Below are 17232 nucleotides of genomic sequence, written 5' to 3' on the forward strand. Positions count from 1 at the left end.
TAATTACAAGCTTCGATAAATAACTGTTTAATTCCCGATTTTTATTTATGATTTCATTTTATAGTTCGCTTGGACTTTCAGTTATAATCATAGCACATAGAAGTTATAATGAATTTATAAATATGCTATTATTATAATTTATTATTGGCACGAGAAACTAGATTAAACACTCAGCGAAATGGGTAATACAAATACGTTCAAGGACATAAAGGATTACACAATGAAAATCATTATAATTACAGAACGGAATCATGAATCTCAAAATAAGAAGCTATCAACAAGAAATGATAAATATTTGGACTTAAAGCATGAAATAATGGAAGTTAAAGTTGAGAATCTGGCAAACAACCGCATTTTAAAAGCAGAAAAGGATGCAAAGACTGCAGATAAACTCGACAATTCAGAATATTTAAAGATTAATCAGAAAATGCTTCTAAATGAGAACCAAGATATTGAGATGGAAAATCAGGTACCAAAGGATCTGGAAAAGCAAACTGATGAGTATCCCAATGAAGAGCAGTACGTCGGGAATCAGTTGCCACTTAGAAATCCCGCTCAATCGACTCCAACTCGTCCAAGTCGCGTGATTCCACCAATGCCATCGGAGGAAACGATGCGCCACTCCATAGCCGACAACCTGATGGAGATCCTGGTGAATATGACTAATCCGCAGCATCGACAACAGTGCTTTTCCCTCTTGCAGGTGGACGATGCTCTGCAGGCACGCAGTCGAATCCTATGCCTCCTGCAGCAAATCGACGAGAGGCGCAGGACGCGCAACTGAATTCATCCTATAGAATGCTTGCTTACATTATAATGGTACTTTTACAAAGCCTGCTATATCTTAATCACAATCATAAATGAGCGCCTGCGATTATATGCCATTGGCTGCCATTTAAATCACACGGAACAACGCACACCATTGTCGTTATGAGTTAAACATTTAATAATAAAAACGTTGCGTGACTAACAGATTTAGGAAGGGAATTTGATCTTTGGGCGCTCTTTTTGAATCATCACTTAGCCTTGTCGTCCTGCTGCTTAGCCTCCTCCGCTTTCAGCAGCTCCGAAATGATGCCCGCCTTCTTGAGCTCCTCGATGAGATCGCCGCTCTGGTGCATCTGCAGCAGGATGTCGCAACCGCCGACAAATTCGCCATTGATGAACACCTGCGGAATGGTCGGCCAGTCGGTGTAGTCCTTGACACCTGCACGCAAGCAATAAGGTTTAACGCTGGCACGCTAATGCATATGTGGAGCGTACTCACCCTGTCGCAGGGACTCGTTTTGCAGCACATCGTGGGCATCGTACTGGACACCGTGCATCCGCATAATCTGCACCACCGCATTGCTGAAGCCGCAGCGTGGCGCCTGTGGGTTGCCCTTCATGAAGACGACCACCTTGTTGGTGCGCACCAGCTTGTCCATTGTCGCCTTGTCCACTGCCGCGCCGGTGGCCGCATCCGCCGCAAGAAAGCGGGTGAGCAGGGATTGCGGTGCTGTGGTGGCGAGAATCTGGTATCTCGGATGGCGGAGACTCTGGCAAATTCGGTTCATCTTGACGGCAGCGACTTGGTCGAGGTAATAATAATATTAGCAATATTATCTAATAAAACAAGTGCTGTTCAAGTGTCAGCTAAAAAGGTATCGATAGCTCGCTCGAGTGGCGACTGAACGGCCTATCGACTATCGAACGGTTTTCGATTATAAGCATTTCAAGAATTTTCATAATATTTTAATACTTTTTTTTATGCATATTATAGAAACTATAAAGCAGGAGTAGTCAGTTATGATAAAAGTACATGTCTTACAATTAAAATAAATGTATTTTAGAATAATAATGCATACATAGCTATGAGTACAATGCTAGAACCTACTTAATCTAGTGGAGTGTCGTATAGGATCGTTGGAGCTCGCCAGGATTACTGGATGTCGCGGCCTGGGCCTCAGTACGTCCTGTTGCCGTGCCAGGACCTATCATATTCTCCATTCGCTGGCTAGTTTCCCGCATAACGCCACCGAAATCGGGTAAATCCGGGAGATCCAGTGCCAGATGGGCGGAGAATCGCTTGTAGACGGAAGATTTGGTGCTATCCTTCTTCACTTTCTTTCTGCTCTCCTCGTACTTTAGCTGCTGCTTGAGGAATATTGAAGCCTTGATCATTTCCTGGATGTTCTCAAATATGCTCTCCGATTTTTCAATCGTTCGCAGCGCTCTGCGGTTAAATAGATTCAATTATATATTATTTTATTATTTAGTAGTTGATCCTACTGTATGCCGTATTCCATATCATAGCAATGTCCCTGGAGATTATTTTGCAGCTGAAAGACTTCATCGCGTTTCTCGAAAATCGCTGGGGTAACCTTGCGAACGTGCTCCTGCACACGGAAAAACGCCAGCGATGGATCGTTGGCGAATATGTGTATGTTCTCCGATATCTTCTCTGATGTTTTCTTCGCTTTGAATACCAATTCGTTGCCGCGCGACATTGTTAAATTCACTCTCTTGTTTTTGTTTTTTATTTCAGTTTTGTTTACATCCGAGACTCCAGTTGGACTAGTTATCGATAACCAGACTGGCTAATTCTATGCAATACATATCGACTGGACGTGACGAGGGGTGCACAATACTATTGGTTAAATTATTAAGTGTGAAAGCGAATAAAAACATTGATTAAAAACCTAGTGAATTATTCGTTTTAATTTTATTTTCTTGAAATATATTCGAATTGAAACTATAAATAGTTAAAATATCGTCGAGATGTTCGACACATCGCTAACAATCGATAATCTTACTTTTTGAAGCGACAGCATCGATGCAAGCAAACAATCGGCGTTTTTCCATCTCCAGCGTAAAGGGACTCGGTTCTTAAGAACGGTAAAAATTTCGTCAATTGATTCGTTTTAATTGAAAATCAGGAATTAATTTACTGCGTCGACGCGATCAATTAAAGTCGAAATATTTTTTGAATTTTTTTTTTACTGTGCCAGTGAGTGAATGAAAAACTAGTTGGAAGTTGCAGTGGCAGAGCAACAACTACAAAAACGGAAAACAAACTGTGGGATGCTGATAAACTTTTTTCCCGGCTCGCATTTCGATGATTTACGAATAATCTAGTGTAAAGCCGGTTTTTGCTAAACGCGGTCTAAGTCATGAGTTCTAGCTAAAAACAATTGCTAATAAACATTGGTACAGCAACAACAAAGCGGCAATAACAAACTTTGTTTATTTAGAAACTCCAATCAGCCACCCCAATCAGAATGCACGCACACACTAAGGGTTAATTTTCTAGTGTGTATGCGTGTGCGTGTCTGTGTGTGCGGGTTATTTTTGTTGTTTGGTATTTATACACACCGTGTTCTTTTGTTGTTGTTGTGGTTGCTGGGAATTTGTTCTGATTTTTCTCAGTGCAAGAATGATGAGCTCATTGATAAGACGCGCCCCATCTCTCGCTCTCCTTCTAACGTACTCGCTCTCTCCTTCTCTCTCTCCCCCTCACACACACACACATACACACACGCACACATGGCTGCTTACGTCATGCCGCACCCCCTTGCTCTACTTTTTATTCGCAACTTATTTGTGTTTTATTAGAACTTTGATAGAGAGCTGCTCACAAAAGTCCCCCAGCAGCGCCATAAAACTAATAAAAATCACCAGCACAGTTTACAATTTTCAAGTGGCCGCTCTACATTTCCCCCCACCCCGCCAAACTCCTCAAGTGTTCCTAATTCCAGGCACCACATTCCGATTCGATCGTTCAGATACACTATAGAATATACGTATATATATACGTATTGTATATAGCAGGTATTATATGCAGAACAAGTTGCCGCACATTGCTAATTGTTGTTGCTGCTCCCTAGAGACAGATAAAAAAAAGCTTTTAATAAAAACGATATAAAACAAAAACAAAAAAAAAAGAAGAATAGCAATTCAAGTACAACAAGAATCGAGACCAAATGTAAATAAAAACAAGAAAATTGCGCGTGTGTTTTGATGGCAATCTGGAAATATAATAAGTACCATACTTTCGGGCGGCCCATTGAAAGCTTCTATCTTGTTTTTTTAAATGTATTTACACACAGCGAGAAAATATTAAGAACATGCATAAAATAATATTTTAATAATAATATTTTTACAAGATAAAAAGTTTCCTATATTATACCAAACCTTCAAAGCTTTTACTAATAACTAATTAATAACTAATAACTACTAAAAATCGGTATAAATTCCATAAAATTGCTAGCAATATTTAGATGGTTTTTTTTCCCGGTGTGCTAATTATACATTCGTGTGTGCGCTCTTGTTTCGTTTTTGCGGCAGAACTTTTCAGCGGAGCTTTCGGCAAAAGGAGTAAACAGCAAACAAATAAAACATAAATAGAGACCAACAAGTAGACGGCGACGAGGAACGACTCAACGATGGGCAACATACACACGACGGGTCCCAATGAGGCGTTAATTGTTTCAGGTGAGTCGGAACCCTTCACACCAACCAACCAACCAACCAACCAACCAAACGCCCACCAACCCACCCACTGCCAGCCTGCAAGGGCTTAATCCTTTTTTTTGCCACCACTGTTGGCTCAAACGCCTGTTGACTGATTTTGAAATGCTGCAATTAGGAAACCGCATGTTGACAGGACATTGCGAATTCAGTCAGGGTTCCCATCCACATTTGCATTTGCCCGCTTGCGAGTGACGTTCGACTTTGCTTTGATCTGCGATGGCGTTTCGTTTCGTTCGCTATAATGACAACACTGAAAGAAAAAACCTGTCTTAAAGTATGCTAGCACTTTTGCTCGGGCACTTTAAGCTACAGGTCTCTGTATATTCATATTAAAATACAATATAGCAAAAATCTCAATCTGCAAGCCATATAATTTACAAATAAATAAAGAGAATTAGTAATTGAAATATGTAAAATTTATTATTGTTTAGGCCACTTTTGACATTTTCTTTTTCGCAAAAAGTTGCCTTACCTGTCTAATAAAGTTCAGGCATGTTGGTGTTATATATTTTGTACTTCAATTTATATTACTCTGAATTTCGCTTTATTACTTATAATGTAAATGCACTTTAAATTTTATTCATACATTAAAAATATATCTCATGGGCACTCTTAATTGCGTTGTTTGTGCACATAATAATAATGAAAAAACCCGAAAATATAAGTCTGTGAAGTGTCATATTAATCATATAATAATAGTATGTCGTTTCTTATCAACATGCTGACCCTAAGCCATTGGAAATGCTTTCTTATCATTCTGATAACCTAACTGAATTTAAACTAAAACCATTCACTTGTATTGTTTGATGTCTTAATTAAAAGAGAAATTATAAACTTAAAATAGATAGATAGATAGCATAGTTCCTTCATTTCGACAAAGCATAAGGGATATTTTAATGTTTCTCACCGATCGATATCACATTTGCTAAATTTTTTTTTCCGGTGCAACCTTGCCTATCTATTGTGCAGCCCTGGGGCCGGAAGTCGCTCCCTTCGGCGGCACAGAAAACTCCCCGATGCCGAGGACAGTGATAACCACTTGTATGCAACCACCCAGTACCCAGTACCCAGTACCCATCGCACCATACCACCCACCATCCCCAGCATCCCGAGCGAAAAGGGAAACCACCCCCTGGTGTGTTTTTGTATTCCATGTTCTTTCCATGTATGTTGCCATTTTCCTGAGCCTAGCCAAACTTTTTCAACCCCCGTGCGGTTGTGCGGGCATGGGTTAATGCACTCTGTCCAACCCCCAGGGGCAACCTCCTCCGACTCCCGTGCCCATCAAGTTGGCAACCCCAAAACAAGAAACCCAATTGCAACTCGCACGACTCGTTAAGGTAATTTTATTTAATTAACTTGCCAAGTCAAACAATAACTGGCGACCAATAGACGAGTTTACTCTGCACTTTTGCTGCCTTTTTGCCAACGCCATAATGAAATAATACACTTAATAGGATATCGATAATCCTTTAATGGGTATTTCCTTTCCCACTTGATGCTTAACACTCGTAAAGCATAATGGACATGGACACGCATATTGAATTTAATGGTTTTTGGGCACGCAGTTTGGTGTGTATTTTTGAGATATTAACATAAATAAAAATTGAAATAATGTCATATGGGTTCTATATTAACTTATCTTTAATTTCGTAATTAGTCCCAAAGATAATGGTTACTAACTACACGGAGTAAAAAAAAAGAGTTAGAATTCTATGGCGTTTCTCCTAAGTCTTCCTAGATCAACTCCCAGTCGGTTCGTATCATATCAGCCGCCTTTTCCCCAATCATAAATGCCGCTGCATTTGTGTGAGCGGTGGGTGGAAATGGTATGATACTGGTGTCCACCACCCGAAGTTTCCTCACTCCATGCACCTTTAGCTGATGATTGACCACGGTGGTGGGATCACTTTCGGCGCCCATGCGACAGGTGGCCACCTGGTGGTGCAGTGTGTAGGATAGCGTGCGTATGGAGCAACGCCAATAATCATCCGAGGCAAATTGGTGACCCTCGCATCCTGGGACAGTTCGCTTTAGCAATCTAGCGCCAATCCTTTGCATGGCGGGCATTTCTATGATCCTTAAACTGGCTTTGATGCCGTCCAACAGATATTCCACGTCCTCTTCGGCCACAAAGTACTTGGGATCGATTTTGGGCCAGCCCAATGGATTGCGATCCTTTAACCAGAGGCGACCCACTGACTTCGGATGGAACTGCATGATCAGCAGGGTAAAGTGATCCTGTTGCGCCTGCGCCAGTTCCCTGTACATTCTATCATATATTTCGTCCTTGAAATTCGCACCCAGTTTCAGACCAGTGCCTTCGTCACTAGCCAAACTGCCGGTGACCATGATCAATTCGATATCTGGCCAATCATTTGGCAGATTCGATCGCTGGGTCTTTAGGAATGCCAAAGCCTCGACGCCGCCAATGGAACTCATGCGTGTGGCTGGATTTCCGGCCAGTAGGAATGATATCAACTCAGCTGGAGTGACCCTCGATGTGAAGGTCGTTTGGCCCGTGGTGTTGGTCACAAAAGTGGGTCCAAAGTGGCACATGTGATCGAACATTCTCTTACCCACTGGCAGTGCCTTGATCAGGGGTATCCCAATGCCGCGCAGGTTATCTTCTGGTCCAATCCCCGACAGCATAAGTAGCTGTGGAGAGTTGAAACTGCCTGCCGATAGAATAACCTCCTTTCTCGCCTTGAAGGTATACGCCTTGTTTTTGTAATGAAACTCCACTCCGTAAGCGGATTTCGTAGCCTCATCGATCAGAATGCGGGTCACTTGCGAAAAGGTGAATATTTGCAAGTTGGAGCGCAAATCCCGCACTGGTTTTATATACGCCGAGTAGGCAGAGTGCCTGCGTCCATTTAGTGTATTGGCCTGGACATATGAGACTCCAAGCTGGGACTCGCCATTGTAGTCCGTGCGCGGCAGACCCGATTCTACGGATGCCTCCACAAAGGCATCCACCATCTGCGATCGAAAACGAACATATTCCACACTCAAGGGACCACTGTGATTGTGATATGGCGATTGCTCCAATCCCTGAAGCTGCGCATGCTCACTTCGCAGAAAATAGGGCAACACCTCGTCGTAACTCCAGCCGGGATTTCCAGCTGCCGCCCAGGCATCAAAATCCCTACGATTGCCCCGATTGTAGATCATGTAGTTGATCGAGCTGGTGCCACCCAGAATCTTGCCCCTCGGCAGGGCACACTCGTTATTGTTCATACCGTGGCAGGATAGCTTCTGCGGCACCGACTTGTAGCCCCAGTTCGAGGATGTCTGCTGCAGATAACCAGCCACCACTGGCGTCAGATGCGCTATGTTCTCCACTCCACCAGCTTCGATGAGGGCCACCGAGACCTGGGGATTCTCCGAGAGGCGGGCGGCCAATGTGCAACCAGCTGCTCCAGCTCCAATCACAATAAAATCATAGTTGGATAGATCTCTGGGTACTGCAAGTGAAAGTATTGGAACATTGATTCTAACCAAATCGAAAGACTTTAGTTACCATTCGGTCGCGTTGCCTGCTCTATGAGATTGACCAATCCCACCTGGTTGAGCTGATCCAGCACCAGTCGATTGACATCGCCACGAGCAACGGTCGTGAAGATGAGCAAGTGCAGCAGCAGGAAGAGCTGTGAGATCTGTGTGGACTGCATTTGGCTAATGGTGGGCAAATGAGCTGCTATCGCCTGAAGGGAGTTGCTTTTAAGCCATGGCTCCTGGACTGGATTGCACTGGCAGCGAGTGAGTCAGGTGCCATAATTGCGTTCCATACACGTCGGTGGGTTGCTTTTGTTTTCTGTGGCTCTCTCAGTGGCTGTTAATCCAGCGCCACCGATGCCAAACGAGGCCCCACCCACCCCGTGTGCCATATAAGCCGCATACCCTGTAATTTAGCGAGGGTAGTTGGGGATTCGGTGGTGGGTGTATATGATTTCGAACAAAGCTTAAAATTAATGAATTTTGCTAGCTAGTGCTTATTATTAGAATATTTAAACAATTTGTAACATTGTAATTGAAAATGATGACTTTTAAAAGTTTGAAAAGTTTGATTATATTATTTGGGCTTAAATACTGTAATTTCTAGCATTCTTGCATTGTTTTAGAAATGGCAATTCCGTTTTGAACCTTGATCCATCTCTGTTTAAGTCCAGATAATATTTGGAAAATAAAAAAAGATCTTATTATATGTAGGAACGTTTAAAATGTAATAAGCTACATTCATTTTCACCAAAAAAGAATTATAAAAAATGAACTACAAACTCCAGTGAACTCCAGGAAGAAACATGCATATAGACCACTTTAGGAAGAGCTTAAAAAATAAACCGACACGGAAAATCGTAAAAAGAAACTTTGCCAGCCAATGAAGCCTGAAGAGCAAATAAACTAAGAAATAGAATTCAAACAAAGAATCCAATTGAGCATTAAACTAACCGAATCGAAATACAAACACCAGACAATAGCAACATAAACCAAATGGCAAGGCGACCAGAAATAGTAAACTTATAAAAAACAAAGCAAAGTTGGCCAGAACCGGTTAAAGAAATTAAAACAAACCTAAATAAAATTAGCACCAATTAGCAGTAAACAAAAATAAATAGTGAAAATCGCAGAGTTTAGCTGGAAGCATCAAAACATAGTTGAGGTGCCGAAAGTCATTAAGATAAACTTAGACTGATCCAGTTTCAGATGAGTTGGTTCTTCTTGATTAGTTTAAAATGTACACGGTGAAAAATTACAGTGATTTAACGTAATTATATATATATATATATATATATCTAAGGTATTAAATAGGTTTATAAAGGAAATATTCGAAAGGTGCTTAAAAGTATGCAATAAAAACCATATCCTGGGCAGTAAAATATATTGCTGCAAGTTTTGTAAGAAAATTAAAAAAAACTTAAAACTATAGGGTATCCAGAAAATGATAGCCACATTTCCTGGTTTGACCAAATGCGAATGGAGAATGACAAGATTCTCACTTTTTAAGTGCCGTCTACCATTTGCGGGTTCATTTAACTTTGGCGCGTGTTCTCCCAGCGTTGGGCCCCTAAATGCACTTCAAGTTAATATGTAAAATAACAACAATATCGTATATACATACATATGTACATACATCATCGATGAGGCATACCCAATCCCGGCGCTCTATTGGTATTTTTTTGTCGGCCAGACTGACGAGCCATTGAACTTGGAGTGCGTAAACCCGTTTTTGGGATGCCTCGTTTGGCCCGATTCGGATTCGGTTCAGTTCGAGACCGGAACGGATCGGTGGGAACTTATTAAGCTAGGTCATGACGTGGTCCAAATTGGATTGACCCGAACCGTTCTGAAGACCCCGTTTGGCGCTACACTCAACGAAAACGGGTGGCAATTGAGTTAAAAGTCAATTATAAAGATTTTCGATGGCATTTATTATAAAAAAAAAAATGTTATTAATTTTATGAATTTGAATTAAAGATTTTCAAAATGTTGAAAATAATAATGATATATGATACCCTTTAAAATCCAATGAAAATGTGATTTTTTTTTTCTTACTGATTTAAAATTATGTATGGAACACAATCTTTTAAATTATTAAAGAATTGTCGAATGCTTTTAACGTGTGACGATTTTACCCGTTTGCTTTCTTTCAAACTTTCCTCTCGCATTTTATTAACCCCTTTACATAAATCGCTGATTTGGTGATCTTCATCTGGAGTTAATCAACTCCATTCGGATCGTATCATATCAGCCGCCTTTTCCCCAATCATAAATGCCGCTGCATTTGTGTGAGCGGTGGGTGGAAACGGTATGATACTGGTGTCCACCACCCGAAGTTTCCTCACTCCATGCACCTTTAGCTGATGATTGACCACGGTGGTGGGATCACTTTCGGCGCCCATGCGACAGGTGGCCACCTGGTGGTGCAGTGTGTAGGATAGCGTGCGTATGGAGCACCGCCAATAATCATCCGAGGCGAATTCGTAGTTCTCACAACCTGGCACCGGCTTGTCCAACAATCTGGTTCCAATCGCCTGCATGGCCGGCATCTTGGAGATTCTGAGTGCCTCCTTAATGCCCTCCAGCAAGTTCTCCACATCCGACGGAGCCGAAAAGTACTTGGGATCGATGCGTGGCCACTCGAGTGGATTGCGATTGTGCAGCCAGAGGCGACCCACGGAGGCGGGCTTGAAGTGCATGATGAGGAAGCTAAAGTGATCCTGCTGCCTCAACGTCAGATTCTTGTACATTTTCTCGTAGATCTCGGGCTTAAAGTTGGCTCCTTTGGCCAGGGCAGTGCCATCATCGCTAGCCAGGCTGCCGGCCACTTGGATGAGTTCCACATCGGGTTGGGTGGCCGGACTCTTGCCCGACGGCACCTTGATGAAGGTGAGCGTCTCTACGCCACCGATACTGGACAGAAAGGTGTCTGCCCGGCCCAGTAGAAACTCCTTGGCCACCGGTGCGCCCAATTGAGCGGCAAATAGAGTCTGGCCCGTTGTGTTGGTCACAAAAGTGGGTCCAAAGTGGCACATGTGATCGAACATTCTCTTACCCACTGGCAGTGCCTTGATCAGGGGTATTCCAATGGCCTTGAGGTTATCTTCTGGCCCAATCCCCGACAGCATCAGCAACTGTGGAGAGTTGAAGGCACCCGCCGATAGAATGATTTCCTTGCGGGCTTTCACCTTAAAGCTTCTGCCCTGATGGGTCAACTCCACTCCATAGGCGGACTTGGTGGCTGCATCTATCAGAACTCGGGTGACTCTAGCCAGTGTTAGAATGTGCAGATTATGACGCCTAGATCTTATGGGCTCAATATAGGCACGAAAGGCACTGTGCCTCCTGCCCTTCAGTGTGGTGGCCTGCACATAGGAAACGCCCAGCTGGGATTCACCATTGTAGTCCGTTCTCGGATGACCCGCCTCCTGGGCAGCTCTAATGTAGGCGTGTGCAAGTCGCGTCCGGTGTCGCACATCCTCCACACTCAAGGGACCACTGTGATTGTGATATGGCGAGTGCTCCAATCCCTGAAGCTGTGCATGCTCACTTCGCAGAAAGTAGGGCAACACCTCGTCGTAACTCCAGCCGGGATTTCCAGCTGCCGCCCAGGCATCAAAATCCCTACGATTGCCCCGATTGTAGATCATGTAATTGATCGAGCTAGTGCCACCCAGAACTTTGCCCCTCGGCAGGGCACACTTGTTATCGGGCATTCCACGACAGGCATGGCGTTGTGGCGTCGAGTTGTAGCCCCAATTGGAGGCAGTCGACTGCAAATGGGCCGCCAGTAATGGCACCTGATGCACTATGTTCTCCACTCCTCCGGCTTCGATAAGGAACACACTCCAATTGGGATTCTCCGAGAGACGAGCGGCCAATGTACAGCCAGCAGCTCCGCCTCCAACTATTATGAAGTCATAGTTTCTTTGGGGAACTGCAAGGAGATTTTAAAATATATGTGTTAAATCGATTACAAATTTTCCAGTACTAAAAGCATGGAACTCTCTGGCATAAATACGCTTATTATATTGGAGCACATATAGGTACTTGAATATTTCCATGATTTGAATAAACCCTCACCATCGCTGAAGAATGGCACATTGACGACATTTCCCAATCCCAGTCGCCGCAGTTCGTCCAGTTGGGAGCTCCTTTGGGAGTGGATCAGTGGGATCAGGAGCAGAAACAGAAGCTGGGTCAGCAGCAGCTTCTCCATGGTTGCGATGGCCGGTAACTGAACTCTGTGGCTACCGAGCTTTCCGTGATATTGGACCTCTACGTCTGCCAACGCACTGTGGAACGAGTTTTAAAAGTCTCAAAAAAATCTAGATATGTGATTTATTTTATATTTTACTATTATTGCGCTTTTTATTTATGGGCGTGGAAAGTTAGTTAGTGAACATTAATTGAAACTTTTATTATTTTATTTCAAATGGAACTTGCTCCACTGTGGATTATCTTGCCGGTTTGGTTCTCCCTCACTGATCTCTATACCCCCCTCTCTTTCGCGCCGCCTTTCTCCGCATCACTACGTCTTCTTTTTTTCCTCCACTGTTGAGATGAGTTGGTTGACTTGGTGGCCAGGTTTGTAGGGCCAAAACAGGCTGAGATTGTCTCAGAATTTTTATTGCCACTTGCTAATTTGCGCATTCTGCTTGCTCATCTCTACGGTCTTGCCTCTCTTTTATTTGCTGTTCCTCTGTCTCTTTTCTAATGCAGAAAACAAAAATTTAGATCATTTAAGTTTTGATTTGATAAAGACACCCATGGTAAATGGTTAATTTCTTCAGCAATTTGTAATTAGTTTTTCTTAAAATTAATGATTTTTGCAATATTTTAAATACATATATTATATACATTAGTTTTCTCTCTGTGTTTCTTCTGCATCTGAGCTCGGTTCAATGGCATTTGGATGGGCATCTTGTGCTGGCTTTGTTTATATTTTTATTTTTTATGCCGGACTGTCAGTTAAATCTTTGAAGATTGAAGCACCAGCGGCTCGGGCACTCGAGGGTTAATATATATTTCAAGCCACCCCATAGAGTATTATAATCAAGAAAAAACCAAAACAAAACAAAACCAAAAACGATTAAACGACTTTAGGTCTAGCCAAAAATAAAAAAATGTATAAAAGGGGTGGCTCAGTGCAGTTGGTATCAACCCCAGCATATGGATGCAGTTCATCCAATCCCACAATAAAAGTCATTGGATGCCCTTACAAAACCAAAGCAGCCGAAAGGGGAACATGAAACCAAAATGTGAACAAGACTGGGATTTCACAGAGGACATTGATGTGAAATTCGGAGGAAGGGCCATGTTTTGGTCATGGCAATTGCATTCAAAATTTGTCTCTATTGTGTTCGCCTTTTTCTTTTTTTTTTTGAGCGGCTCAAACCGCCCCCTCGATTCATGAATATTTCAATTTGTGTTAATGAAAAGTCTAGTGACTTTTTTCGAAAGGAAAGGGAAATGTTTTCATGAGTTTTCAATGGGAAATAGGATAGCCTATAGCTCACTCGGTATTTAGTCAAAAGTAAATGAAATAAAATTTGTGCAACAAATAAATTGAGTTGTACGTAAATTGCCTTGTTTTCTATATGCACATGTAAGTTTATAGAATATATGTGAATATATTAAATTTAATAAGCACTGTCAAAGGCTAGTCACGTAGTGACGAATGTGATTTAGAATCACAAGCCGGCTTTGAAATTCTTCGAAAAATATAAAATCCAAGAGCTTTAAGCTGAGCTCAAAGCTTTTCGTTTCATTTCGATTTGAATAGAATTTTAATATAGCCTACCCTTGGGGATATTGAAAGATATACTTATACCAAAGCAATTATTCTCAATTTTCGACTGATTTATACCCACTCTACATACATAAATAATTCTAAGGTCAAATCGATGCGAATTATACCAAGATCAATCCAAAGACTCAGCACCGAAAATTGCTTGAACAAAACACCTAACAAATTATTCACACCGGCTAAGTTCGTTAGACAAGATAAAAAACGAACGCAAAAAAAACGAGAGTGATGAATAAAAAAAAAATCATTTCCGCAACAATAAAAAGATCGAGAGAAACTCAAAAACAAAGGCGTGTAATAAATCAAAACAAAAAATCGTCAAACAAGCGGACAACTTCATGTATTTCACAGATTTTGATTATGAAGCCACAAATTGATTAGCATGAAAAGTGCCAGAGTTGAAAATCCCTATTGATATAAATGAGACAATGCCAAAGACAGAAGTCCAATAAAATTCAATGTCAAAGTCAAATGGTTTAGGCAGTACGAATTTTTTGGGCCTATAACTATTGTTATTTTTTCTGGTATTCAAGGAGTTGGATAGTTAATCATTTTAAAATTCCCAAAGTCAAATATGCATTCTATAGAGTTCATATAGTTCAATAATTCTGCTTGCATAGTAAACGAATTTTGTTTATATAGTACATACAAAACTTATAATCATTTATTTATGCTTATATAACTAAATCTTAAACTAGAATCAGTTCAGGCAAGAAAGAATTACTACACATAATAACAAAAAGTTTTCGAAGGCCTTAACTAAAACTAAAGCCCCATTTTACACTGGCCATTGCATTTAAGGTGTGATTTAACGAGATGATTCGATGGTAGGCCAGTGTAAATGGGGCTTAAACCTGATTGTGTAATTAACTTTGGGCTAAGATGGCTTCACTGGATGAAACCATGATCCTGTTTAATCATATCGGCTGCCTTCTCGGCAATCATGAAGACGGGTCCATTCGGATGTCCGGACATGATTTCCGGCATAATGCTGGCATCTGCGACTCGCAGATTCTTGATTCCGTGGACACGGAGACGATGGTCCACAACTGCAGCTCGATCGGATTTGGGACCCATCTTGGCGGTGCCGGAATAATGGTAAATGGTGAAGGTAAAGTGCCTCACATAGCACGCCCAATAGGCCCAACTCTTGTAGGGATGCTGTTTGCATGTGGGTATCTTCTTTTCCCACAACCTGGCATTTATCTTCTCCATGCCACGTTGTTCCATCAGACTAATGGCCTTAAGTAGACCCCGCACCGAGATATCAACATCGTAGGGATGGGCAAAGTAATTGGCATGGATCAGGGGATACTTGAAGGGATCACTGCTCTTCAGCATGATGCGACCGCGACTCTTTGGGCGCAAAATCATGGGGAAGATCATGAAGGCATTCAGTGATTTGTCTTCGATCTCGGCAAAGAGTGTATCGTATATGGACTTCTTCAAACCAAAGGCACGTGAGATGGCCGGATTGGAGGACATGGAACCGCCCACCAGGAAGAGCTCAATATCCGGCCAGCCGTCCTCATCGCGTTCGTGATCCAGATCCCAGAAGGCAATGGCCTCACAGCCACCGGGAGATCCATATGGTCCTTCCATTCTGTTGAATCGATTAATGAGTGTGGGATCGGAAAAGTCCTCGAATTTCAGGGAGGTGGCATTGGTGGTGAACGTAACCGCCGGTGCCGTGTGATCCTGAAGATTGTAACCCACTGCCAGATCAGCCAATGGCTTAATGCCAACTTCGCGAAGATGTTTGGCTGGTCCCACGCCAGACAGCATCAGTAGTTGGGGCGTATTGATGGCTCCGGCGGACACAATCACCTCCTTTCTGGCCAGGATCTTTTGCATGCGTCCCTCGGTTTGAACCATAATGCCATAGGCCGTTTTGGTTTGCGGATCGATGAGTACCTTGGTCACCAGCGCATTCTTTCTTACATGCAGATTGCTGCGCTTGCCCTTCAGCGGATACAGATAGGCACGATTGGAGCTCCATCTTGTGGAATTCCTGGTGGTGGTGTGCAGGAAGGCCACACCATTCTGAATGCGTCCATTGTAGTCCCTGTACTTCAGACCATCCTGCTGGGCAGCATCGACAAAGGCTTCGGCGATCTTGGAACGCCAGTTCACATAGCTGACCTTCACCGGTCCATTGCGACCAACATAATCCTCCTCAGCATCGGGCACACTGCTGCCCTCGTATTTCTTGAAATACGGCAGCACATCCTTGAAGCTCCAACCCGGGTTACCCAGGGCCTCCCAGCGATCGTAATCGCGGCGATTGCCCCTGGTGTACATCATATAGTTGAGCACCGAGCTACCACCCATCACCTTGCCCCTGGGCCAATTGCACCGATTGTTGTTCATCGCCAGGCAGGCGTGATCAGATGGCTGTGTCCTGTATTTCCAGTTCATCTCGCCCAGTTGCAGAAAATGCGCCACAATTGGCACATCCATGACGAGTCGCTCGGGACCACCGGCCTCCAGGAGCAGCACTCGCCACTGCGGATTCTCTGAGAGTCGGGCGGCCAGGGCACAACCAGCCGTTCCGGCGCCGACAACTATAAAATCATACTCGCTATCCAGTATCACATTGTTGTCATAGTTCTCCAGCTCAACGTCCGCCTGGCCGCGTCTCAGAAAGTTGATCGTCTCGAAAAGGACGTTATTGTTATTCTGGGCAGAAATTTGACTCCATGTGGCCATATATGCCAGGCACAGGCCTACAAATATCAGCGATTTGCTTGCCATTATTGGGCCTTTAGTTACTTGTAACGATTTCTTCAGCACTATTCACACCGATTGCACAGTCAAAAAAAAAATATATATATATGAATATAGCTGGATATGATAGACGAACGCGTTCTGAGTTCTTGTGATCGACGCGATCGCGAGCGTGTTGCCCAATCGAATACGTAACTAGAAATGCTGACAAATGCGGTGGCCAAGTTCAATTTAATATTAAATTCGGCGGCGATCGGCGAACGAAACGATCGCTTTGCGAATCTCTCGGCACTCGGTTTTTAGTTTTCGGGTTTTTCGGTTTCTTCGGCTCGCCAAGAATCTTCAAATCTTTCGGAAGACTTGACTATGGACACGTTCACAACCATCTGCGCAGACAAACACAAAGACGAAGATCGGTTTAAAATTGAAAGCTCGGACGATCTGAATCTGAATTGGAAACTGAAAATGTATCTGTAGTTTTTGACATTGACTTAAGCCAGCCAGATCGACGAGATCGTTAGCAACTGTGAATAAGATGCGGAAGCCGTGGTGTCAAAACATTAAAGGGCCTCCCATGGCTAGAAAACCGCTGGTTAAAAGATCCTCATCGATTGATTTTGGACTACTGTAATTAGCATAGTGTCATCGTGATTCTGCGTGATTCTTCTTTTTAGCAGAAGAAT

The 17232-nt window shown here is 42.9% G+C and overlaps 7 protein-coding genes across 14 annotated transcripts in view; 2 read left to right on the forward strand and 5 right to left on the reverse strand.

Moving 5' to 3' along the window:
- Positions 1–178: 178 nt before the first annotated feature.
- CG14410 (uncharacterized protein) lies at positions 179–784 on the forward strand (the record flags this gene model as incomplete). Its single annotated transcript, NM_132745.2, has 1 exon — positions 179–784. One exon carries the CDS (start codon positions 179–181, stop codon positions 782–784), a length of 606 nt encoding a protein of 201 aa, NP_572973.2.
- Positions 785–924: 140 nt separating this feature from the next.
- Grx5 (Glutaredoxin 5) lies at positions 925–1652 on the reverse strand. Its single transcript, NM_132746.3, has 2 exons — positions 1268–1652; positions 925–1207 (listed from the first exon to the last, which is right to left on the reverse strand). Exons 1-2 carry the CDS (start codon positions 1554–1556, stop codon positions 1017–1019), a joined length of 480 nt encoding a protein of 159 aa, NP_572974.1. The 5' UTR covers positions 1557–1652; the 3' UTR covers positions 925–1016.
- Positions 1653–1805: 153 nt separating this feature from the next.
- CG32590 (uncharacterized protein) lies at positions 1806–2560 on the reverse strand. The gene is made up of 2 exons (NM_167414.3): positions 2272–2560; positions 1806–2215 (listed from the first exon to the last, which is right to left on the reverse strand). Exons 1-2 carry the CDS (start codon positions 2487–2489, stop codon positions 1882–1884), a joined length of 552 nt encoding a protein of 183 aa, NP_727796.1. The 5' UTR covers positions 2490–2560; the 3' UTR covers positions 1806–1881.
- Positions 2561–2829: 269 nt separating this feature from the next.
- Flo2 (Flotillin 2) overlaps positions 2830–17232 on the forward strand; it is a 94571-nt gene continuing 80168 nt past the window's right edge. For 5 of the 8 annotated variants that reach the window (NM_001272624.2, NM_167415.3, NM_001272625.2 and 2 more), the window contains exons 1-2: positions 2830–2877; positions 4327–4473. In NM_001272624.2, coding sequence (NP_001259553.1) covers positions 4425–4473 — 49 coding nt within the window. In that variant the 5' untranslated portion in view covers positions 2830–2877; positions 4327–4424. Of the gene's footprint in view, positions 2990–3421; positions 3811–4326; positions 4474–17232 lie in introns of those variants that run through there. The other 3 variants (NM_167416.3, NM_167417.3, NM_001272626.2) reach the window with 2 other exon arrangements.
- On the reverse strand, positions 6071–8211 carry CG12539 (uncharacterized protein). Its single transcript, NM_132748.3, has 2 exons — positions 8036–8211; positions 6071–7979 (listed from the first exon to the last, which is right to left on the reverse strand). The coding sequence occupies exons 1-2, from the start codon at positions 8184–8186 to the stop codon at positions 6250–6252; spliced, it is 1881 nt and encodes a 626-aa protein (NP_572976.1). The 5' UTR covers positions 8187–8211; the 3' UTR covers positions 6071–6249.
- CG9522 (uncharacterized protein) lies at positions 9926–12262 on the reverse strand. Its single transcript, NM_139271.3, has 2 exons — positions 12097–12262; positions 9926–11950 (listed from the first exon to the last, which is right to left on the reverse strand). Exons 1-2 carry the CDS (start codon positions 12230–12232, stop codon positions 10236–10238), a joined length of 1851 nt encoding a protein of 616 aa, NP_644677.1. The 5' UTR covers positions 12233–12262; the 3' UTR covers positions 9926–10235.
- On the reverse strand, positions 14459–16723 carry CG9521 (uncharacterized protein). Its single transcript, NM_132749.2, has one exon. The coding sequence runs from the start codon at positions 16574–16576 to the stop codon at positions 14711–14713; it is 1866 nt and encodes a 621-aa protein (NP_572977.1). The 5' UTR covers positions 16577–16723; the 3' UTR covers positions 14459–14710.

The sequence above is a fragment of the Drosophila melanogaster genome, chromosome X (genome assembly GCF_000001215.4).
Source record: "Drosophila melanogaster chromosome X".
NCBI lineage: Eukaryota > Metazoa > Arthropoda > Insecta > Diptera > Drosophilidae > Drosophila > Drosophila melanogaster.